This window comes from Mercenaria mercenaria, chromosome 6 (assembly GCF_021730395.1).
Source record: "Mercenaria mercenaria strain notata chromosome 6, MADL_Memer_1, whole genome shotgun sequence".
In the NCBI taxonomy this organism is placed as follows: domain Eukaryota; kingdom Metazoa; phylum Mollusca; class Bivalvia; order Venerida; family Veneridae; genus Mercenaria; species Mercenaria mercenaria.
In genome coordinates, this window is record NC_069366.1 from 64,499,602 (window position 1) to 64,524,878 (window position 25,277).

At 34.0% G+C, this 25,277-nt stretch overlaps 1 protein-coding gene across 1 annotated transcript; it reads left to right on the plus strand.

Moving 5' to 3' along the window:
* The first annotated feature begins 421 nt into the window (after positions 1-421).
* Positions 422-21,929, plus strand: LOC123548574 (alpha-tocopherol transfer protein-like). The gene is made up of 8 exons (XM_045335941.2): positions 422-703; positions 2,574-2,723; positions 10,126-10,285; positions 13,588-13,649; positions 14,539-14,747; positions 18,422-18,532; positions 19,071-19,194; positions 20,169-21,929. Exons 1-8 carry the CDS (start codon positions 688-690, stop codon positions 20,309-20,311), a joined length of 975 nt encoding a protein of 324 aa, XP_045191876.2. The 5' UTR covers positions 422-687; the 3' UTR covers positions 20,312-21,929.
* Positions 21,930-25,277: the final 3,348 nt, after the last annotated feature.

Consider the following 25,277-nt stretch of genomic DNA (forward strand, 5'->3'; position numbering starts at 1 on the left):
CATCTGCCCTTTTCTACAGGCATATGGCTATTACATAATCTAAAGTTGGTAAGTGCTTGGACATACACATTTTGTAAGGAACAATAAAAGTCTTCAAACTTATGTTCAGTTTTGTAAATTCTATAGTTATAACATTTTGCAGATTCATTCACATTACTAGCCCAGACTTGTTGATATTGTACCTTAAGGGAATTTTCAACTAAATTAACTAACATATTTCTGGACCCATAACCTTAAACAAATGCCATATGTAGCGCAACTCTGAACCGCTGAAACTTAAATAATTGTGTGTTACTAGTCTTCACGCATTTTTGCTTAGGTGCGATAAACCTGTTCGCCCGTGTTGAACACTCGACATCATATTGTAAGGTAGTGGTATTTTAAATGACACTCGGCAATTTCCGTGTCTTCTCGTTAGGCAATCCGGCATACTTTGAACATAATGTAGCTCAACGCTTACAAGACATTCCGTAAAAGCCGGAAAATGCCGAAAACGCAATCGTAGAATACGTGATTTACCGAATGACACCAAGGCGTACTACCTTAAGATCATTAAATAGTCGTCATATGGTACACACTGTGCATTACGTACGATCAATACGGTAGTCGTCAGAGCGATGAGATGAATCAAATAAAAAAACAAATCCGGTGTGTTACAGTACAATAACAGTACAATAAACTTAACAAATGGCTACCCTGCCAGGTAAGTATATCGACATATTTAATATTTTATCTTTTTATATTGTTTTGTAAAATAACGTATATTCTGAAAATGTATAACAGCTTTCAATTTATTGAACATTATATTCTTGACTTTTTGGAATATTCATATCGTGGATCTATGATGTTTAATTATGAATACATGATAATGTAGTTATATCTTTTTATTTTAGTTGTTTCTGAACTTTGTCTTACTGTCAGACACTCACATTGTAAATTTCATATAGAAATCAAAGTTTATCAAATTAAAATTAAGTAATCCTTTGATATTTTTTTTCAAAGCGGATTTTATTTTAAAAGAAGATAAATAATAACTCGTACTATTATACCATTAGTTAGAAAAGTGAACTTTTTTTTGTTGAGAAAACAAGATTACGTCCATGTAATAGCTTTGCATATATAAAGGCACCCGCATACAATTTTGATTACTTAGGTGAAAATAATCATATGGTAAGGTAGTTCAGCCGTATTGACAATCGATATTTTCCGTTCGATTACGAATTCTACATATGCGATTTAGGCACTCTCCGGCTATGAAAAAAGTAATGTTCGGTTTTGACCGAAGGAATCCGAAATCGCATACGCTAATACGCTATCGCTTGTCATTACGGGTCCGCTACCTTAAAATCTGATTAAGAATATCCTAGCGAATATCCTTTTGGTAAACTCAAATAAAGTGAACTCGCGTAACAATTTCTTGGGGAAGGTATGCAAATGTTAATTTTGTCCATCCTGGGAAGCTTTTACCGCTTTCAAAATATTTCATCTTAACGGGTTCAGATTGTGAAAATTCATTCCACAATATTTATCGCAAATATCAAGGCTCTTTAAAATGCAGTTTTAAACGAAAGTTAAAATTATCATTATTCTTCTGTTTACAATAAAAGTGTTTGGGTTGCTTTAATAACTTTTGCGACGATTTAAAATTTTGCTTGAGGTATTCACGTAAATAAAATTATATGGTTGCTTAATTCGAATTTTGCCGTAAATTAAACATTCCATTAATAACAAATTTCGTGAATGAATCATCAAATGTACTCGTGAAGTTGTTTGAAAGATATTCTCAAAAACTGTTTCGTTAGAAGAATTTAGCCGTGTGTATGCTTACACATTTTTAGATATTAGATATGGTGTCAAAGTAATGGTGGCCAGTTTCTAATTTGCAAAAAAAATCCGGCCATGTCAGAACACATAATCTGTGCTATTTGAAAGCATAAATTTGACAAATTGATCATGACCAAGAATTTTCAAACTTTCATTTTCAAGGCTGCATAAATAAAAGATAAAACGATAAAAATAAAAAATTTAGTTGGAAATACTATTCACACATGAACCGCCCATTAAGCTAAAGGTAATTTTGATAAGTTCCACAGAAGTTTTATCTTTACACACAAAAAAGAAAAACACCAACACTCAGTTTAGGTCAATATTATTGTACTTCAAATTTGTCTTATCACTTGTTACGATAAATATTAACACAGAGAATTTAGAGAGTAGAGAGTTTATTTTATTTATTCCATAAGGTTATTAGCCCATCATGGCATAACAAGCATACATACACATACATGTATGTATATAGAATTAAACACTTATTGAATGGCTTGCCAAAGGGCATGTCATTTAGCAAATGTTTGTACTGTTTAACTATAGACTGGTCTATAGCACAAACTGCCGCCCGAGATGTTAACATATAAACACTCATGTAATTAACCATTGTAGTTAGGAATTCGCATTGATGAGACGTGATTATTCTTAAGAGATATAGTTCACTTTACACTAAGCTGAACCTAGTTAATATTCTCTGGTAATTTAAAACATAAGTTAATTTATTTTATGCTCTCTTTTTGGCACAGGTGATGCTGAGTTTACTAGTAAACTTGATGAAGCCAGTAAGAAGAAAGCTAAAGAGGAGCTTAATGAGTTAAATGATGCTGACAGGGCTCTTGCTGTTCAGACGTTTCGTAAATGGATTCTGGAGCAGGACTGTATCAAATCACCAACAGGTTATCTAACAATTACCTTCTTTCCTTTGAACTATAGCATTAAACACATTCCATAATGGAACCTACTATAAGATACAGATGCTATGCCAAAAATTTATTTTGAAAATATGAACAATTATTGCACAGTATTTACGTAAATATAAAAATGAACATATTTCTGTGTATAAGCAGTAGCAAACACAGTATTAATATGTATCAATTTATGGGTGGGTGCTAAGGTATTTTTATATATATATATACAGTCAAACCCGGCTGCAGAACCTCCCTTGGGGACTGAAAAATGCCAGTATTTGTGAAAACATATATTTCCTCAAGACAGGTGACGTGTGACCATAGTAAGCAGGTTATATTTTTTGGAGGCTGTCTACAGTACGGGTCTGACTCCATAAGGGAGTAACTAACGTACAGAATTTTTGCGCATGTACATGCAAACAAAAAAAAAACGCTCGACCACACCCATGTTTTACCTATGAGTGTTTGAACACGTGTCTCCATTACTTTCCAGAGGACATATTCAAATGCCGTATAAACAGAAAGTTCAGCAATCAAAATTATAAGCGCAGACATCTAAAGAAAATATATAATGTATACTCATCTCAACTGCGAATTCTCAAAACAGTAGCGCTGCAGTTTTCCGTCGTTATATTCTTTAAATTTTTGTAAACGATCTGTCCTCTACGGATTTCCGATAAAGAATGTACTTGTCACTGCGCTAAATTTGCCCATGAAAATCCCGTGGGATTAAAACTCGTCAGACTAGTATTTGAACTGATACAACTATAAATACAAATACAGGTGCGGATTAGCAGTGAGGCGTTATGTTAGACAAGACGATACCCACCAAAATTAAAACAATTTATTTCATAAGAGAACATAAATTTACACGTTTAAAAAGTATTTTTAACGCATTAACAACTTTATTTTACTACACTGGAGAATATTTCATAGACCATAGTGATTTTATAAATATTTTTAATAGATTATTACATTAATGAGCCGCGCCATGAGAAAACAATGGAGAATATTTCATAGACCATAGTGATTTTATAGATTTTTTTAATAAATTATTACATTAATGAGCCGCGCCATGAGAAAACAATGGAGAATATTTCGTAGACCATAGTGATTTTATAAAAAAATTTAACAGATTATTACATTAATGAGCCGCGCCATGAGAAAACAATGGAGAATATTTCATAGACCATAGTGATTTTATAAATATTTTTAATAGATTATTAGATTAATGAGCCGCGCCATGAGAAAACAATGGAGAATATTTCATATACCATAGTGATTTTATAAATATTTTTAATAGATGATTACATTAATGAGCCGCGCCATGAGAAAACCAACATAATGGCTTTACGACCAGCATGCATCCAGACCAGCCTGCGCATCCGCTGGTCTGGATCCATGCTGGTCGCAAATGCATTATGTTGGTTTTCTCATGGCGCGGCTCAAATATTTTGAATAGCTGATTGCATTTTTATTGAAGTTTGTCCTTCATTAACACACATTACAAAAATTCTAACCGCAGTACTTGATATTTTGCAAATAATTTTTAAATGTTTGAAAAGTACATTTGTCTTACATATTTTATACAAAATCATTCATTTAAAAATGTTAGTGTATGAAAAAAAAACATTATACGCCACGAAAAGGAAAACAAAACAGCAAATATAAGGTCAAAATGCAGATACAGATATGTAAGTTACCATATCGGTATGAAATACATTAACAGAGCTATTAGAAGTACCTCTGAACACACTCTTTATGAGCCGAATGTATTTTATATCCAGATGGTAAGTACATAACCACAAAATAATTAAATTCTTCGAAAAGCTTGAATTTACACAAGTACCATTTGAGTTCCAGTCTACAAATGTTAAAGTAGCTGACCCATTATGATTATGGCAATCGGCAATTTCCGTGAGATAATGTAAACTCAATATGCGATTCGGCATCCTTCGGTCATTTTAATAACAACCGAAGAATAACGAAATCGCATACGGAAATTTATACGTTATCGAACAGAAAAAGCCATAAAGATTATATCTCTTAATTAACATGTGTCATGAAAGGTACATAGGGACCTCCTTATTGATCTCGTGAAAGAAGAGCAAGGCAAGTGAACCAGCTGTCGGTATGTCAGTAGCTCAAAAATCATAAAATAAACTATATGGAACAAGAAATATCTTTAAAAATGATGGTCGGCGAATTGTAATAAGAAAAGAAGTTTATGAATTTTTCATCTAACATTCATCTTTCATCTAACATTTTTCAAATTGCAAAACTAAACACCGCACTTTAACAATTTAAATGGTTCTCTTTTAGTTTTTCGCAAAGGTTTCGTAGGGTTGCAATTTTGTTTCGTTTATCCTTAGACGAATAATTACAGCAGTAGTTTGATGAAGATTTATGAAGCGAGGTCATTAAACGTGTTTATATTTTTAGCTAAATTGGTCCCTATCCCCATTTGTAACAAAATAGCAAGAGACCTTACGATATTGTTACACATCGAGTTTGATAAAAATCCATTACATTTTAGTGGTTAATGCGAAGAAAGGCATATCTACTTTTAGCTATAGTGGTCCCTAATAGGGCCAATGTTCCTATATAGCCTAAATAAATTTGGAAGAGGATCTTATAATGATGCTCCAGACCAAGTATGACAAAGATCCACCAAGCTGTTCATGAGACGCTGTATAAAGGCATTTCTAGTTTTAGCTCTAGCAGCCCCTTAAAGGGGTCAAATGTCCCAGCTGAACAAAGTTGGCTGCGGGCCTAATAAAGATGCTACAAATCAAGTTTGATTAGAATACATGAGAAAAAAAAATCAAATAAAGGATTTTTTTATTTAATTTTTATTTATTTCTAAAATAGGCCAACTGATCCCGCTTTAACAAATGCATATTCGCTATTCATGAATCTTTGGATAATGACGTCACACCTATAAAAAGTGAAGGTCAAGCAAAACATACAATTGTAATTATTTCAATATTTTTGTTTCATAAGGAAAGTTTGACCGTAGTCATATCACATAGATAAACTGTATGCAGCGTACCTTCATTTCAGTGTAATGAGATTCAGTCATTATATAGCATATATATAATAAAACAGATTTCAACTGAGTTCAATATTTGCATACCATACTAAAGAAAAATATTCATATATAATAAATCAGTTAAATAATTTATAATATATATATCAAAGCAAACAAGTACTCATTTTAATATGCAATCTGAATAAGTCACAAAAGCAAGAAAGCTTTTCATATACAGACGACAATTGTAACAAGGAAAATCTTTTAAAAAGCACTTCTCTACATAAAAGACTCTTATCACACCCTTATTCATGTGATACGCAGACCGTATTCAGCTCTTCCTTTAATTTGACATATGTTGGTATTTGAACAGGTTTTTATCATATTTATTAAACTTACTTATCATTTTGAGATATATCAGTATTCTTGCTAAATATACTGAGCCAAAGTTAGCTTTAAAACTGTGAACAGCGTCGTTTAGGATAAACGCTTTGCCTACATTTCACTCAGCGTAGCACAATCAACAGAGTGAAAGAAATTGGCACTCTCGTCCAATCAGGCAGAGTGTTACATAAATCTTCCATTTTGATAAATTATCTATAATGCGTTATCAAGTAGTTTGATTTGCAAACTGAAGTCACGTGGCATAGGAAACGAAAACGAATTTAGACGGCGTTCGCCGAAAAATTATCCAGAATAACTACTTCTACATTCGTCGTAGAAAAAGTTTTCACAGCAAATGTCAACTGTGAAACGCGCCATGGAATACAACCCAATTTGTTTCCCTATAAACAAAGAAGACTGAAACTGTGTGTTATTATGCAAAAACACACGCACACACGCACACACGCACACACACACAGTTTGTACGTCAACATTTACTTAATAGCGTCAACTGTAAAAGAAAACCACACAGAACAGGTAAATATTTTCAAAGATGCTTGATAACGTGTTAGAACTGAAATGAAAAATCTCATTTAGTTATCTGCTCTTAAATAAAGTCATCGTTTGTTGTTTAGATGCGTATTATTTTTAGTGGTAGTAAGTACTAATTTTTACCAAGTCTGGTTATACGTTTATTGCATGATAACACACAGTAGAGTATGCTTTTTTTCGTGTTTAAATATGTGCTTAATAGCCAGGGAGCCAAAAGTGCGAAAAGTACCAAGAAACTAAAATCTTTTAAATACCCCTCATCCAGCTTTATATGTTCAAAAATATAGATTATATTGTATACGTGATAAAAAAAAATTATATCTTCTTAGTTGTTGGTCGATTATTTTTTATTATACATTTTTTTGCATTATGTAAAGTGGGTGGGGTACATAAAATACCCCGGATTTCTTAGCCAATAACCGAACTAGATTGCACGAAAGAGTATTTAAATAAATTACTTTCTAAATGAATAGTTTGCAAGAAAAGGTTTCGTCGCCTTTTATTAGTGTTGCTCTTATTTAATAACGGGTTGTTTATTCTAATTATCGGTTGTAAAATACATAGCTTTTCCTACCCCCTTTTTCTGTTTAAAATCTTTTAAATACCCCTCATCCAGCTTTATATGGTCAAAAATATAGATTATATTGTATACGTGATAAAAAGAATATACATTTGTATCTTCTTGGTTGTTGGTCGAATATTTTTATTATACATTTTTTGCCTTATATAAAGTGGGTGGGGTACATAAAATACCCCGGATTTGTGTATTTCTTAGCCAAACCTGAACTAGAGTATCTAGATGATTTTCTGTTCTAACAGACTGTTTCGCAGCGGTATTAATAAATGACTTTGAGAAATAAGACCATTTTAAAGGTTACTTCTTCATACTGTAAATTTTAGGTTAAATATTTTTATTTTATTCTCTGGTATTTTAGGTGCCAAATCTTATAATAAAATGTATATAAAATGAGTACATTTTGCGTATTTTTCAAGCATAAGCCTTATGCGTAAAAGCAATGTTAAAAGATATATATTTGAACTGATTTTAGAAACATGGTGCCATGTTTTGTTAGTAAAAACACGATTTGAATCTTAAAAAACTGCAAATATACAGAGTTATCTCCCCTTGATATTTTCAAATTTTGCAAGAGCTTTTGTTTTGCAGGCCCGATTTTTCTGATCCGCGAGACTTTGTACTTTCGTAATATGTATAGAAACTGACTATAGCATGACCGGACAGGTAAATCCATTTTTCATGTCTTGGCTCCCCGGCTATAATAGTAACTGTTCATTTTTAAAATACAAACATACATACATTGTATTCCTTTAAAAGAAGAGATGCTTCTTTTTTTAGACATATAAGATAATTTACAGTAAACCTCAAACATCCGGTAGGATATCACAGAATGTACAATCAACATCATACGGCAGGGTACCATAAAATGTGTATTTTTTCATCCCATTACTTACATTGTGAGATGTGCGTTAGGACAACACTTAATTAATATTTTCTTGGTATCTTGTAATCGCATATTCTATGGTAATCAAGTAAGAATGCTGATCATTTAACCATATTTATATGCCCTGACACATAATATATGAGTCTATATCGGAGTCACGCATTTCCGTCCGTCCGTCCGTCCACCCGTATTCGTGTCCGTCTCCATATCTTCTTAATCCTTGGTAAGACCTTATTAAGCTTGCATCAGTTATCAGGGTGCAGAGAACACACCACCGTAACCAGGTCTAAATGAAGGTCAAACTTGGAGATCTTAAGTTAGTGCCCGCTCCTTTATCTCTACAGCGCACGGAATATTTTCATAAAACTAGAAAATTTAGTTTACCTCGTCAAGACAATGTGCAGAGGGTATGACCCAGGTCACTACGTTCACGGTCAAGGTCACCATTGGAGGTCAATGGTCAATTAGCTTAGCTTCATATCTGTTCCATAATGTCTTCACCGTTGGGAAGAGTTTCATAAAACTTGCATCAGTTGTATATCACATCAAGACGATGGACAAATTGCACAACCCAGGTCACTAGGTTCAATGTCAAGGTCACACCTGGAGGCAAAATGTTAAATAGATTAACTTTATCTGCTCCATGAGTTGATCAACATGCAGAGTGCAAATCCAGGTCAGTAAGTCCAAGGTAAAGGTCGCAGTTACAGGTCAAAGATCAGATAGCTCAAATATGTGTCAGCTCCAAATTTTCTAAGTTACTGAATTGAATTTCATAAAATAAGCACCAATAGACGACATGCATAGCATACAAACGAAGTTACTAAGTTCAATGGACTATAAAGAGGTCAAAGATCAAATATCTCAAATGTGTGTCTGCCCCATATCTTTTCGATCACAAGAAGGATTTTCATGAAACTTTTATCAATTGTTTACCGCATCAATACGACATACAGCTTGCACAATCCAGGTCATTAGGTTCAAGTTTACGGTCAAGCTTGAAGATCAAATGTCATAATCACAACTTTTTTGTTTCCCTGTATCAAAGTGGCGTTCATGTGTTTTAATAACATTGTATGATAGCTCTAGTTTTTGTCTGCTTTACTATGTTTTGGACGTTTAAGTTTTGAAGATCTGCGCAAGTCGTGCATTTGTCTGCATAGAATTTTATATCATATTTAAGTACTATACAAACTCGAGTCAAACGCGTGTTAGAATAAAACGGTACCTATGATTTTTAATACATATTTCCGTTTTAAACTGGATTCTCAGTCAGTACACAAAGTTTAAAGAAATTCTGTCTGTAGGAAAACGTTTGCCTATATACATATAGAAAACTGTCAGATGTGTCTTTAATAAGCATAATATTTAGCCGAAATTCATTAGATTTGCGTGTTTGTAAAATTGTGATTACCTCCCTTTGATTTTTGTTATAGATTGGAAATAAATGAATTCCGAAGCAAGGAGCAGATTTAAAACTTGTCATTTTGTTTATATTTTTGAAATATCCCAATATCAATCAAATAAAAATGTAAAACTAAATATTCCATTGAAATAAAAAGAAATACTCAGCTTTTTAAATACTTTCATACTAAAAGGGCGTAATTACGAAAAATTATGAAAAGAAAACAACACAATAACACATACATTTATAATAGGGATTTAAAAACATTCGTGTCGTATAGTTTCTTTTTTTCTGAAAAAGGCCAAGGTTGAAAAACAGGATTTTTTCTATTTTAATGTCATACACTCACAGATATATAATAAATAATTGCTGGTGTATTAAAACATGCATGTCCTACTGCTGTCTTGGTTTTTGCATATTACATTTTGTATGAAGGAATAGTCCAAGATAATACGACAAGCGAACGTCTAAAAAAACTTGGTACCATGTTGAATGCTTAAGCACAATTATTATATTTTTATAGTAAATGGATTGTCTACTTTATTTCTTGTTTGTCAGATTTTGAGTTCCTGCTGAGATACCTAAGGGCTCGAAAATTCAGCCAACTTGGAGCACGACAGACGCTTGAAAACTACTGGACGAGCAAAACGACGTCACCTGATTGGTTCAAAGATGTAGATCCATGTGACCCAAATCTAATAGAAATTCTAAAATCCGGGTAATGACTTAAAACTATTTATAGTACTACAGCAGCTAGGTGATATGTTGAAGTCGAAATGGAGAAAAATAGCATGTAAAAGTATAAACCACAAAAATATCAGATCTATGGAAGTTGGCATTATTAACGTATTAAAGCTTTTTATACAAATGGTTTCAAATCTGAATATTGAGACAAGCCTAAAATCTCTAGCATCTGACTGGTTGTCTCAGAGCATACCTATGAAAACTAATCAATGACAGTCGAACGATATAATGATAAGCAACTTCAACGAAATATCAAGTATCATTTATTAATACATTGTTTTATCAAAAACAGTTATTTTGGCAAAGTTGTAAAATGGAACTGAATTCCAGCTATTCTAGGCTATAACTGTACGAACATGTGTTACTTTCGACAATGTAAGACTATATAAACTTTCATAGTACTTGGCTTAGGGGTGTGTGTCAGAGAAGGGCTGGGAATGTGTTATGGATCCAACCAAATGTTATAGATAAATGAAACAGAAAAATTTAAAGTCTTTTGATTTTTAGGCGGGGGAAGGAGGTGGAGGGGAAGGGAAGGCAAGGAAGAAGAGGGTAAATCCATTATATAACTCTATGGCTCTCAACTTCACATTTTAAACAACATTCAGATATAGTTCAAATACCTTTTGAATACAGGCGACACAAGTTTTGAGAACCTTAATGCATACTGTAGACTAACTTTGGTCTGGGTGAGAAAAATCCAAAACAAAAACCCCAGATGCACAACTTAATATGCTGAATAATAACCCTGTGATGTTCTCTACGTCAAATACTTGGACATGCACGATACGAATCCACACGGACAAGAGCAAATTCAAATACCCCAAAGCCCATATTGTTTCGTGGGAGGGTGATAAGTGATCGTACCTGCCGATGTACATGTGCTTAAGCTATACAAGTAGAACGTGTATATTGTGTTGTGATTCATGAACATATCAAATGTTTTCAAATTAAATGCATCTGCAAACTAAACACATTTTGATTTTGTCATAGCACATTCCAAATTTAACAAGTGAATGAAGTATTGCCATGCAATACAAAGTCTCCTACTGGAAGGCACCTAATTTTCTCTTATGCAGTATAACATAATGAACTGATATCTGTCAATGATGTATAAATAATATTGTACTATATATACAATATGTTATAACAAAACACTTGGATTAAAATGTATAATATATAAAAACCTACACTTGGATTAAAATGTATATATATATATATATATATATATATATATATAAACCTACAGTTTTTTTCATATGGCATTTTAGGCCGATTATCAAAAAAGGTGTCATAAGCTATTTATAGTAACAACAAAGGGAAAAAGAAAGAATGAAAAAAAATATAAGTCCACAAGAAACAGGTAGAGATAGGTCAAAATGCTCCTAAAAATTGGATGTAACATGTATGTTGTACCACAGAAAACTGGTCTCGATTTTTCCCTACGAACAGTAATAAATAAGTTACAATATAATCTATTTATAGTAAAACAAAGGGACGTAATTCTAGAAACAAGGGTGCTTCACGGTGGTGAGCATTTGTGGCAAGTTACATTAAAATCCCTCCATGCAAGAAGAAGAAATGCTCCAAGCAAAGTCATTCTTGTATTTGACCTTTGGCCTCTATGTGTGACCTTGACCTTAGACCTAGGGATCAGATTCTTGCGCATGACACTCCGTCTTATGGTGATGAACATTTGTGCCAAGTAATATTAAAATCCCTTTAAGGATTGTTGAGGTACAGACAGGACAGGAAAAAAAGTCCTTTTGGCCTTTGACTTCCAAGTGTGACATTGACCTTGCAACTAAGGGTTCGGGGTTTTTTTTGTACACAACACATTGTCTCATCCAGGGGAATAATTGTGCAAACTGATATTTAAATCCTGTTCTGCATGACAAACTTGTAGACCGAATAGGAAACATTCCCATTGACCTTTGATCTCAAAGTGTGACCTTGACCTTTAAGCTAGGGTTCTGGGTTGCGCATGACACGTCGTCTCATTATGGGGAACATTTGTGCCAAGTAATATCAAAATCCCTTCATGGATGACACAGTTATGGACCGGACACGAAATTGCGGACGGACGGAAAAGCGCATTCCTTTTCAACCAGTAGGGGACTAATAAACAAATAGTGCGGTAATCATGTCTGCACGAAAAAATGGCTCGTTTAATTTTAATCAATAAAACTCGATCGTAGATATGTAAAATATATAGACTTTGCGGAAAGGAGATTGTCAGAATGACTGCTAGCGGTGTCAAAGTTGCCTTGACTGGCTGTCCCTACTGCGAATGTGGACGTCGAGAGACAGTGGGGCATTTTTTATGAGGGTGCCCTTTATACATCAGCGCAAGACAGAAAGCACAGAAAGAGGTGTTCCTCTTGACAGGCATATCAGTCTTCAGTGAGAAGCCCTTCCTTACTATTGCAGAGAATAACCCCCACGAAGAATGGCGACAGGCGCTCAACCAACAACTAAATGACTATATTGAAGCTGCCAAGCGTTTTGGGTCATGTGGTCCAAAAAAACTTCTTGCGTAACCACTTTTAAACAGAGACATAAACATAATACATAAACATTACCGAGTGTTTTTACCTGAGGGATCCTACCGGATGTAGACGATACCGATGAAGCGTTTAATCGGCCAAGTTTTAGGCTGTGACCTCAACTCAACTCAAACTGCCCATTTTTCATGAATATTTCTCTTAATTAGTTTTAAGACGTAATTCCATGGTAAAATTTAATATGAGATATTGTTGTTAAACTGTCCTTGTATCACCACAATTTTTCAAACGTATTCTTTAAAATGAATATTTATGCGATTTTATGAAAGTGTAGCAGTATCCGAATATAAATGTTTGGATAACCGAAATACTTTCTTTCGTTTGAGCAGTAAAATATGGCGAGGGGGAGAGGGTGTAGACAGGGGCCGACGAGATGAAAATCTAACGATTAATTTTTCTATTGCCTTACTACTAATCTGTGCTGCTCGACAAGCACTCTGCAAAGATTTCTTCTGCATATTTCAGACTGTACGGGTACGTTCATAAGAATAATAACTTTTCAGACTAATAAATTTGCTGTGTTTTACTTTTTAAGTTGTAGTCAGTATCAAATAACAGTGTTTTATAACTTGAAACGAAATAAATTAGGACGCATATCACATTAAATAAAAGAAATTATATTTAACTACAATTAGAGCTTGAGCATGTGTGTATTTGTTGAATTCTTTTAACTCAAAATTCAATTTTCTTATGTTAATGTTTTTATTTCTAGGTACCTTTTAAGCCCAAAGGTATATGACAGTAATGGTCGGAGACTTATTATGGACAGACCTGGTGAGTCTATAAAACTCTTAAATATTCGTACTCTGATTGGATAATTTGCCTCTTGTCAGTATACTTCTTATCATATTTGCACTCTCATTTATAATTGTTATTGTGTGAACTATATATATTTTTACTCATATTGGGCAATTGCCTTTGTCTAATATACTTCATATTACATGTGAACTAAAATTATACAACTTGCCTTTATCACTATACTTCCTATTGTGTGAACTATAAACATTCGCACTCTCATTGAACAATTTGCCTTTGTAAATATAATTGTTGATTTGCGAACTATAAATATTCGCACTCTTATTGGACAATTTGTCTTTGTCACTATACTTTCTATTGTGTGAACTATACATATTTGCACTATCATTGGACAACTTACCATTGTCAGTATACTTTCTATTGAGTAAACTATGAGTATTTGCACTCTCATTTGACAACTTGCCTTTGTCAGTATACTTCCTATTGTGTGAACTATAAATATCCGAACTCTCATTGGACAATTTTTTTTTTGTTGTTGACTTTATAAATTGTCTTTCATCTTTGCTTTTACAATAAAATCTAATTGATAAACCTTTTAGAGCGTCTAATGTAGTACTGTTCGTATTGAAATCGAACATTATTTTTAAATAAGAGACCTAACTTGCTCAGGCAGTTGTTGCCTAGTCGCGGAATGGCAGACAGGTAGTGGACGTAAGAAGAAGCAGTATCCGTAATGGCGCTTGGCAGTTTCAGTGCGATTTCTTCATATGCAATTTCGTTATCTGTGGAACTTAACAAAACTTTGCCTTTTCATAACAGGCGGAAAATGTCGAAATCAAATACGGAAAATACGCTATCTAAGGGAATTAATGACAGATTACCTGAATGAATTTGTTTTGCTTTTTAGGGCGACTTAAAGATGATATAGTGGAAAGAGCAGGCGGTTCTAAAAGTGTATTCAAAACAATTGGCCTATTTATTGACTGGGTATTGACAGACGAAAATGTGCAAGTGAATGGTGTTAATGTAATAGCGGATCTATCTGATGTAAAACTGTCTTCTCTAACTACACTGTGGACAGCTGAAAATGGGAAAAAACTACTCAGTTTCTATCAGGTAAATTAAAAGCATTGGTGTGTATGTTGATAAATAAAACCCTTTTTAAGTTATGTCACCCACTAAACGGATTTAGATGAAAGAAAGGAGTGTCTGTCTACCTGTCAGTGTCAGTCTGTCAGTCTGTTTGTACGTCACAAAGTTTGTCCGAGCAACACTGACACCACAAGGCGGATTTACACTAAACACCTTGAAAGTGTTCATTGCCAAGCCTTGGCACGTTCCGGTTCAATGATTTAGTGAAGATATGGCCCTTGATATGTCCAATTCTTTGATATTTTGATTTTTTTCTCTTTATATTGTTGGAAAGTTCCGGCTCAATGATTTTCAGTAGAGTATTGTCCTTTATTTGTCTGATTTTACTTTGCTCGCGCAACGGTTTCGATACCACCAGGAGGAAGTAAACCAAACTTCATAAAAGTGATCTTTGCTAAGCTTACCTGTGCAAAACGTGAAAATATTCAGGTTCAGCGATTCTTAGCGGAGTTGTAGCACTTTATTTGTCAAATTTTATGATGTTTTGACAACTGGGAAGATTTCATACCTAATAGAAGTTATCTGTGCCAAGCCTAGTTACGCATATAACCGGCGTATTCCGGTTCAATGATTTTTAGCGCAGACATGGCTCTTAATTTGTTTTGTTTCACAGTGTTACAATATTTGTCTTATACCGTTGCGCTGAATTTCACCAAACCTCGAGAGACATCAGTGTGAAGCGTAGTTGTGAATATTATCAAAATATTCCGTAACATTCAGCTTTTTTTTCAATACCACTAGCTAGAATTCCACCAAACTTTAGGAGTAATCACTGCATATTCTGGTTCAGCGATTTTCAATGGAGTTATGGTCCTTAATTTGTGGTATGATCTGTACATCTTTGGGGGCTTTTTTGTTCCTTGTTTTTCACTTGGTTCATCGTCACGACACAATTCTGGTCATATGGCGACTTTTCCAGCTTTTTGGTAATGGAGGAAGACTCCAGAAGGCAACATCTGGACATTGTTTCAGGCATGGGCTGGTACTTGGGTAGAGCCCTCCAGCCTCCCGTAAGCCAGCTAGACCTCACATAAATAATTCAACAGCCCAAGCGAGGTTTCGATTCCACATCGATGAGAGGCAAGTGATTCAAAGTCAGTGATCTTAACCATTCGGTCACCTAGGACCAAATGACTTAGTTTGGAAGTCTGGAAATTTCTGAAACTCAGCCATCTTTGCCTTTTGAGTTGAATGCTCCTTTAATAATTCAGTGTTAATATCAGCAGTTTGGATCACTTTAAGAAATGATTAAATATTTCGTTTCCAAACCGCAAATGAATAAGTAATTGGTACTTAGTCAAAGTCGGTTTTATCGCGGGGTGGATCATTCCCACTGGAGTTTAAGCTGAGCGATTACGGGACTAAAACAACATTTGATTTTTTAACTAAAACACTAAACCTTCTATGCTATGAAAAATAAATCCATAATATAGCAAAAGATAAAAGGACATAAATTGAACTACAGGGAATGTGTTGGAATAAGAACTTACATTTGCTGACTTCATGGCAAAAATCTCAAAAATACGTCAGTCTCTAAGTGAATACCAAAACTTTGTAAAGGACATGCAAAATTTAAACAAATTTATTGAATTGACTGAAGATGAAGTGAAAAATCTCGTCAATGAATTGAATACTACGTCTTCAGAGTTAGATATTTTGCCAACACGTATTCTGAAATCACATGTAGATGAACCTCTCTCTGGTATCACTAAATTGGGGAATCTCTCATTACAACAAGGTGTTTTCCCTGTGAAATACAAACAAGCAGTTGCTAGACCTCTGCTAAAAAAAGCAGGTCTTGAACTAGAGCTTTCCAATTATTGTCCTGTGAGTAATTTATCATTTCTATCAAAACTTATTGAGAAAGCTGTTCAATACAGATTAAACAAACATGTAAACCAAAACAGTCTTTTGCTTAAGAACCAGTCTGCATATAGGAAATACCACTCCTGTGAATCTGCGCTACTTCGGTTATTCAATGATCTTCTAAGTGGTATGGAGAAAAAGGAAGTAACAGCCCTTATTGTGACATTTGACACTGTCGACCACGACATTCTTCTAGATGTCCTAAAAGGACAATGTGGAGTCTGTGATACAGCTCTTCAATGGGTAGACTCCTATTTAAGGACTCGTACTTGAAAGATTAATATCAACAATGTATATTCATCAGACCGCCATCTTGAATGCAGTGTGCCCCAGGGCAGTTGCATTGGTCCTTGGCTGTATCTCACCTATGCTGGAACTCTTTTTGATGTCATTCTAAAATCCATATCAGTCTACGGTTTTGCGGATGATCATTCAGCAAATAAAAGCTTTCGTCCTACATCTGTTTCCGTAGAATCACAAGCGATCGGAGACCTTGAAAGGTGTGCAGTAATAATCAATGACTGGATGAATAGAAACAAACTGAAAATGAACACTTCAAAAACTGAATTTATTATGTTTGGTAGCAGACCTCAATTGAACAAATGTTTTTACAAATTCCATTAACATTGCTGGTGATGATGTCAAACGTGAAAGCACAATTAAATATCTCGGTGCATTTTTTGACGAAACCTTGAACTTTAAAGATCATGTAAATCGCAAATGTCGTACAGTCATGTTGAATTACCTACGAATTAAGAACATCCGAAAATACTTAACAAAAGCAGCCACTGAAATTTTAGTTTTGTCTCTAGTTATTTCACATCTGGATTATTGCAATGTCATACTGTGAGGTGCGTAAGATGCAACGTATTCAAAACATGTGCGCAAAACTTGTCCTTAACAGGAGGAAAATTTGACAGTCCTAAACAAGCATTGTATCACTTACATTGGTTGCCGGTGAAAGCAAGAATTGAGTTCAAGTTACTTTCTTTCATGTATAGCTGTCACACTGGCAGAGCACCTCTGTATTTAACAGAATTGCTTAGTATAATACAAAGTATATTCCTAGTAGACAAGGTTTGAGATCGTCAGAAAATTCTGAATGTCGTTATGTTGTGCCATACAACAAGTGCAAAAGATTCAATGATAGAAGTGTCTGTACTATTGGTCCAAAACTTTGGAATGAACTGCCGTTAGAACTACGCAAAAGTTAATCTCTTGACACATTAAAACAATCTTAAGACACTGTATTTCATAGATTTCGCGGCATTGTTTTAAATGTTTTGATGCGAAAACAGCAGCAGGTGATAGTTCTTAAATTTTTGTAAAAGGTTTTACATTTCAACATTTATATTTCTAATGTTTGTTTAATTAAACGCACATGTTGGTAAGGCTCTATGGGTAGGGTAGTATATGATGGAATCATTAACCGGAGGTTTGAACATCTATATGCAGCTCGTCTGGGCGTACCATGTGATGCTTTAAGCACTGGTATTCGCAGTAGGGGTAAAATGACCTCAAGGAGAGGGGTGCGGTCATGACTGTTTGTTACAATGAGGCTTTTATTATTATTATTGTCATTATTGATATTGTTATAAAAATTATTATTATTATCATGTACAATGCCATTGAATATATCATTGTATAAAAATAGGCGTTTATCAAATTATTCAGATTTAGTTTCAGTTACATTGTTAATGTACACTATATACCAACTCTGTTCAATTTTCGATTGATTTATGCTTTTTTTTCTTTTTTTTATTTTGTTTCAGCATTCAGCTCCTGTAAGAATTAAGCAGATGCATTTCTATAATGAACCTATTTTCTTTGATGCCGTATTTGCATTGATGAAACCTCTGATTAAGCAGAAAATGCGAGATCGGGTAAGATATTCTAAACAATTTTCAGAAGGACTAATATAACATGTATACAATGATATTATATCATGCTTTCACTTATAATGACCATCTTTCAGCTATGAAGTTACTGTGCCAACTATATGATATGCAGTAGAAAAATAATATCGATCGAGGTGGTAGTCAAGTATGATATATCTATTTGCTATTGGCTGACCATAGAAAGGAAGTGGTTATGCGGAAGACGGTTCCTCTGTTTAATGGCTGTTCATGAAGTTTCAGTGAAATGTCTGCAATAAATGACAATTTTATAGAAAAGGTATGGAATAGTTGGTACATGTACAGTTTGATAGAATGAAACTGTCGGAATATGCATAACATGGCTTTTTGATAGAGTTTTCGCGGCTATTTAGAGACAATTCTTCAAGTCAACCCTATGTTTACAAGGTTTTGTTTGAAATGCAGTCAAAATTGCAATATTGTGAAGTGTCTATACAGAACATATAAAAACTGTAGTCTCCAGCCGGATTTGCTAAGTTGGTACATTTTTTATTCATATATTTAGTTATTTCTTCACGGAGGCAGTATGGTTGATGTGTTTAAAGAAGTTGAAAAATGTATCTTACCTGCCGAGTACTTGCCTGACGACTATACAGGCCCTAACGCAGGACCAATCAGTAAGATAATAGGTATGTAAATAGATTCGAAAGGGAAGTAACTCATATGATTATTGTTTCAACGGCAAACAATGGTTTTTATTCCAGAAAAATAATCACATTTTGGATATGAGCTGCACCATGGGAAAAGCAACATAGTGCATTTGCGACCAGCATGAATCCAGACCAGCCTGTTCATCTGCGCAGTCTGATCAGGATCCATGCTGTTCGCTAACGGTTTCTCTAATTGCAATAGGCTTTGAAAGCGAACAGCATGGATCCTGACAAGACTGCGCGGGTGCGCAGGCTTGGTCTGGATCCATGCTGGTCGCAAATGCACTATGTTGGTTTTCTCATGGTGCAGCTCATGTACGATTTTGATTCTAACACTATATCAAGAATCAGTATCTATATACTTGAAAACATCTACGAAAGATTTGCCTGCTGTGTTTGTTTGTTTTTTTTTCCATCGCGCCGCGATTCTATGACTTAATGATTTTGACGTATTAACACAGTTTCAGTCTTCTTTATCTAATTGTAAAATAAATCAGGTTTTATGTTAGAAGTAAGAAATAATTCATGAACATTTATACTGATACACAGTTCTCTGTATTGTTACATCTTACCCTCATGATACTGTGTCAAGTTGCTAAGGTAACTATTCGGCACACATAAGATTTTCATGAGGTTCAGTTTTACTGAACATACAAATGCCTATTTAGCAGTAAACAACTGAAAATATTTGCTATTTGTATCATTCTTTATATTCTAACAGATTATAAGTCATGATGTTTAAATAAGAATTGCTCAATATTTTTGTCACTTAAATATATTTGGGGAATAACAATAAATATATATCTCTTTTATATTATGTATACATGTATCTTCGTGATAGGCATACATGTACATATCCGTATATACACTGCTACATGTGTGCAGTTTGAGGAGTACTGTGTTATTTTCCCTAGATTTTTAATATCTCTCCGTTTTCGCAACTTTAATTTCAGACGATATGATAGAAGAAATGACACAACCGGGTTTCAGAAGTTACATGAAGAAATTGTCAAGTGGCGAGTTTAAGATTGATCTCGATAAGAAGAAATCAAATGATATACCTTCAGAATCATTTAGAAAACTTAATGTTGACTAACTACCATTTATTTAATTAATCACTTTATGAAAGTAATAGTATAGTAGGATACTGTCGTTTTCCATTTTTTTTTCAAATACTTTGGTTTCATTGTTGCTGCTACTTAATCAAAAATACGGTCAATGTTTCAGTGCTTCTTTGCGTCTTTTTTAATATCTTTCCAATAATAATGTATCGCAATGGAAAGAAAATTAAACCTAAGAGATAAGAAAGTTATGATGGTACAAACAGTAGAACTCACATCGACAAAGACATGATAGCAGCCATTAATAAAGTATTGGACTTTGTTAACCTTCATTTCATGATATCCAAATATTCCAGTGTTGATTTTTTCCGTAAATCGTGTCTAGCCATGTTATATATCAAAAAAAAGCTGCTGTGTCCACTTTTACAGACGCATTGTTTCTTATAATGGATTTGGTATCTACATTATTAAAGAAAAATCCATCGTTTCTTTACACTTGTGATATACTTCGGTATGCAATGACAATGATAGTACATTAGGGTACGTTTACGTGCAAGACTTCATTCTTTATTTCGGAGAGTCTCTGAAGTGTCTGTAATTTTAAAACAATTCAGCTTTATGCATTGAAAGTATATTTCTAAATCCATAAGCTGATGTATCAAATGTCTACTTAAAGTGAGTTTTATATTGGAACAAGAGGAATCAAATCTAAACGAAGCTCATCTACACAAGTTTTTGGAATACAAATGCATGCATATTCATTTTGTTTGGGTTTATTGTCATAATAACACAGGCAGATATATATGGAAAATTCCTAACTTTGGATTGTGGCTTTATTTCAAGCACCAAGTTGGCGCCTGGATAGAACCAACGCCATTCCATTTGCAAGCTTTATGCAGTATCTGTTATAGTTCAGTTAACGTATATCAGTATCAGGTGTTTTACGGGCGAGGAGTTATAGTCGAGGACTTTGAATCACGCGCCATTCACTGTTATGGTTCAAAAACCTGAAAAGGAATGTAGAAATCTTCCACATCCAGCTGATTTATGAAAGGCCAGTATGGTTGCCCGTGTTTAAAATAATGCTAGGATGACAAATGATGTCGTTCTTTGTCATTAAAAGCAAGACAATTTTTTTTAGTGTGACAACATTATCAGTGTGATATAATTTAAAGTACAGCTGTACTTTAACTTTTGTCTCGCGTCAATCAAATTGCGTGACTAACATTATAAATACGTTTCACTTATTTACCAATTACTCACGTATTTTTCTAGATAAATACTTCTTAGAACTCAGTGTATCACTTTCTGCTTAACTAAATAAGATATGCTTTGTACAAAATGATTGACATAAATGTAGATGAGTGTCACATAAAAAGATAATATTAAAATTTGTAATTTATATTTTACTCGAACAATAAAAGGTGAAGGTTGAACATCTGTTGAAATAAATGAGATTTTTGACATGCTTAGTATTCAAAACTTGAAGAAATAAATTACAAGAAAGCAGACCTCAAATGCACGAATTTAACACCTGGGCAACTTATTATTACGAGACATTATTGTAACATTTTTTGATCTTGCACGGCTTGATTCTTGATTTACCTGTTTCGTGACTTCAGAATAAGACATATGATAAAATGTAAAATTTGATTCTTATCTTTGTGATCTTTATATGTTACGGCATTTGTTTTGTTATGATTATGTCTTTTCTAATGAGAGTGAAATAAAATAAAAAGAGATGATTAAGTGTTTAAGCAAGTATAGTTCAGACCAACTGTCTTGTCTGTCTGACGACGTTAATGATGTATACATTTGGAAAATGACGAGATATAGAGGCCAACTGTTACAAGACACTTTTCATAGGACAGTTCACTCTTCCCCGGGATGGCAACTGTTATGAAAGATTCCTTATAGAATTATTGTTGGAAAATGACGAGATATATAGGCCAACTGTTACAAGACACTTTTCATAGGACAGTTCACTCTTCCCCGGAATGGCAACTGTTATGAAAGATTCCTTATAGAATTATTGTTGGAAAATGACGAGATATATAGGCCAACTGTTACAAGACACTTTTCATAGGACAGTTCACTCTTCCCCGGGATGGCAACTGCTATGAAAGATTCCTCATAGAATTATTGTTGGAAAATGACGAGATATATAGGACACTTCTCACAGGACAATCCACTCTTCCTCGGGATGGCAATGCCATGAAGGATTCCTCATAGACTTATTGTTGACTGACGAGATATATAGGACACTTCTCACAGGACAGTTCGCTCTTCTCCGGGATGACAACTGCTATGAAAGATTCCTCATAGAATTATTGTTGAATGGCGAGATATATAGGACACTTCTCACAGGACACTTCACTCTTCCCCGGGATGGCAAATGTTATGAAAGATTCCTCATAGAATTATTGTTGAATGACGAGATATACAGGTCACTTTTTACAGGACAGTTCACCCTTCCCCGGTATGGCAACTGCTATGAAAGATTCCTCATAGAATTATTGTTGTTTGACGAGATATATAGGACACTTCTCACAGGACAGTTCACTCTTATTATTGTTGAATGACGAGATATATAGGACACTTCTCACAGGACAGTTCATTCTTCCCCGGGATGGCAACTGTTATAAAAGATTCCTCATAGAATTATTGTTGGAAAATGACGAGATATACAGACCAACTGTTACAAGACACTTTTCACAGGACAGTTCACTCTTCCCCGGGATGACAACTGTTATGAAAGATTCCTCATAGAATTATTCAATTTTCGCCCACTTCCCCAAAATGACAGGGAATACAGGGGGCAACTGCTAAGAGACACTTCCTACAAAATAGTTAACGCGTCTCCATACTGACGGGATATACATAGAGCAAATGTTACGTGACATTCCTCACACATTAATTCCCCAAAATGAAGGGATATAATATAAATGACAACTGCTAAGAGACACTTCACATAAAAAAGTTCACACTTCTTTTTTTCTGTTTACGCGTGAGTTTGAACATGTTTGTCTAGAAGAAATAATACAAAAGGTTATACTCCACTTTCAACAAACTTTTGTTTATTTTTCCATAGAAAAGACAGTCTAATACAAAGACAAAGATGTAATAGGAAAAGCTACATTACAAGAATGTAGCCTCCTTGAACCAAACTCCTAAGTAGAATTTTATGTATTGAAATATACGGAACAATGCATTAACTTGGAACGTAGAGTATCAAATTACTACTAGGGAGCATTAAGAAAGAGGTTTTGTGTCTCACCACTGCCTTGTTTTATGCTCTTATGAGATATTTGAAAATTCGTGAGTCTGAATAAGTGGTTGCAGCTGGACACTGCGCTTTCCATGTTAATTGTGTTAGACGGAACAAATGGAGGACTCCAAGAAATGAGTTTCTTAAAACCCACTGGTTCTGTAGTGCTTTAATACTCTCTTGTCTTTTTGTCTATTTGCCCGTGTTGCTCTTCTTGTTCTTCATTCTACATATCAAAATAATTGAGCACATGTGAATATGGTTCATTTTGTTCTTTTCATATATATATGAAATTACACGAGCATTTTTGTGTCATAAATATCGTTTCAGTCAGTACATTTCGTATGTTGGGAACACACCTGGCGGGGAAAGTCCTGTAACTTAGAAATATTGCGGCGATTAAGAAAGAGTTTTTGTGTCTCACCACTGCCTTGTTTTATATCTGATATATGTATGCACATTTAAAGAACCAGTGCAGTCCTGATATAGCTATGCATATTTATAAAACTAGTGTAGCCTTTGAATACGAGTAGCTATGCCTATATATAAAACCAGTAAAACCTTTGTATAGCTATACATATGTATAAAACCAGCGCAGCCTCTATATAATTATGCATATTTATAAAACCAGTGGAGCCTATATATAGCCATACATATTTATAAAACAAATGTAGTCCTTTATAGAGCTATACATATTTATAAAACAGATGTAGTTCTAGTATAGCCATACATATTTACCAGTGTAGCTTTTATATAGCTATGCATATCTCTAAAACCAGTATAGACTTGATATTGGTATGTATATATATAAAACAAGCGTGGTCATTATATAGCCATGCATATCTATAAAACCAGTGTAGCGTTTATATAGCTATGCATATCTCTAAAACCACTATAAACTTGATATAGTCTGAGTATTTATAAAACAAGCGTAGCCTTTATATAGCTATGCATATGTACAAAAACCAGTGCAGTCTCGTTATAGCTCTGCATATTTTAAAAACAAGTTTAGCCTTAATATAGCTATACCTATTCATAAAAGCCTTTATATATCTACATATCTATAAAACCAGTGCAGCTTTTCCATTGCTTAAAAAACAATAGATACATACTAAGTTGATTTAGATATCATTCTTCAGATCCAAATGATTTCTTTAACATGTTGTCACGTCTATCTGCATTGCTTACGATTAATCATTTATATATTAAAATAATCAGAGAAAAAATGGCAGTTTAGGTGAGAAAAAATAATGCATTTTAGTTGCGAATTGTACATTATTGTAGGTTTCTTATCATACCTTAATTTTCTGTTTCTTGCTCATTTTACTATATAACCAACTAGATTGGTTTGACATGTTTCATGTCGAGAGGGGTTACAAAGACTTTCTGCAATTATTGTATATTGTTATAGCCTATAGTATTATTTATGTAATTCTACTAAAAGTCCATCATGTAGTAAAATATCTACCTTAGAATTCTACCCGAACTTCTTCTGAAACTTACACTTTCAAATGCAAAAAAAAAATGTTTTTGCTCATTCGTTGTTAAAGCGTAATGATCGAACCTTTGCATGATTATTCATTCTGTAACTGCAGAATACTCTGCATATGACGTACGTTTTCAGTTCTTTCATTGCAAGTCGGCAATACATACGTAATATCAATAATACGACAACGTTTACAACAATAAACATACATTTTTCAAAACAAATTGCAAACTATGAAACAATAACT

Bases quoted from the DNA above. Each gene is read 5' to 3' on its own strand.
- LOC123548574 (XM_045335941.2), top strand. The intron at 2,724-10,125 runs GTTATCTAACAA...CTTGTTTGTCAG, and splicing joins CTGTATCAAATCACCAACAG to ATTTTGAGTTCCTGCTGAGA. The intron at 13,650-14,538 runs GTGAGTCTATAA...TTTGCTTTTTAG, and splicing joins ACTTATTATGGACAGACCTG to GGCGACTTAAAGATGATATA.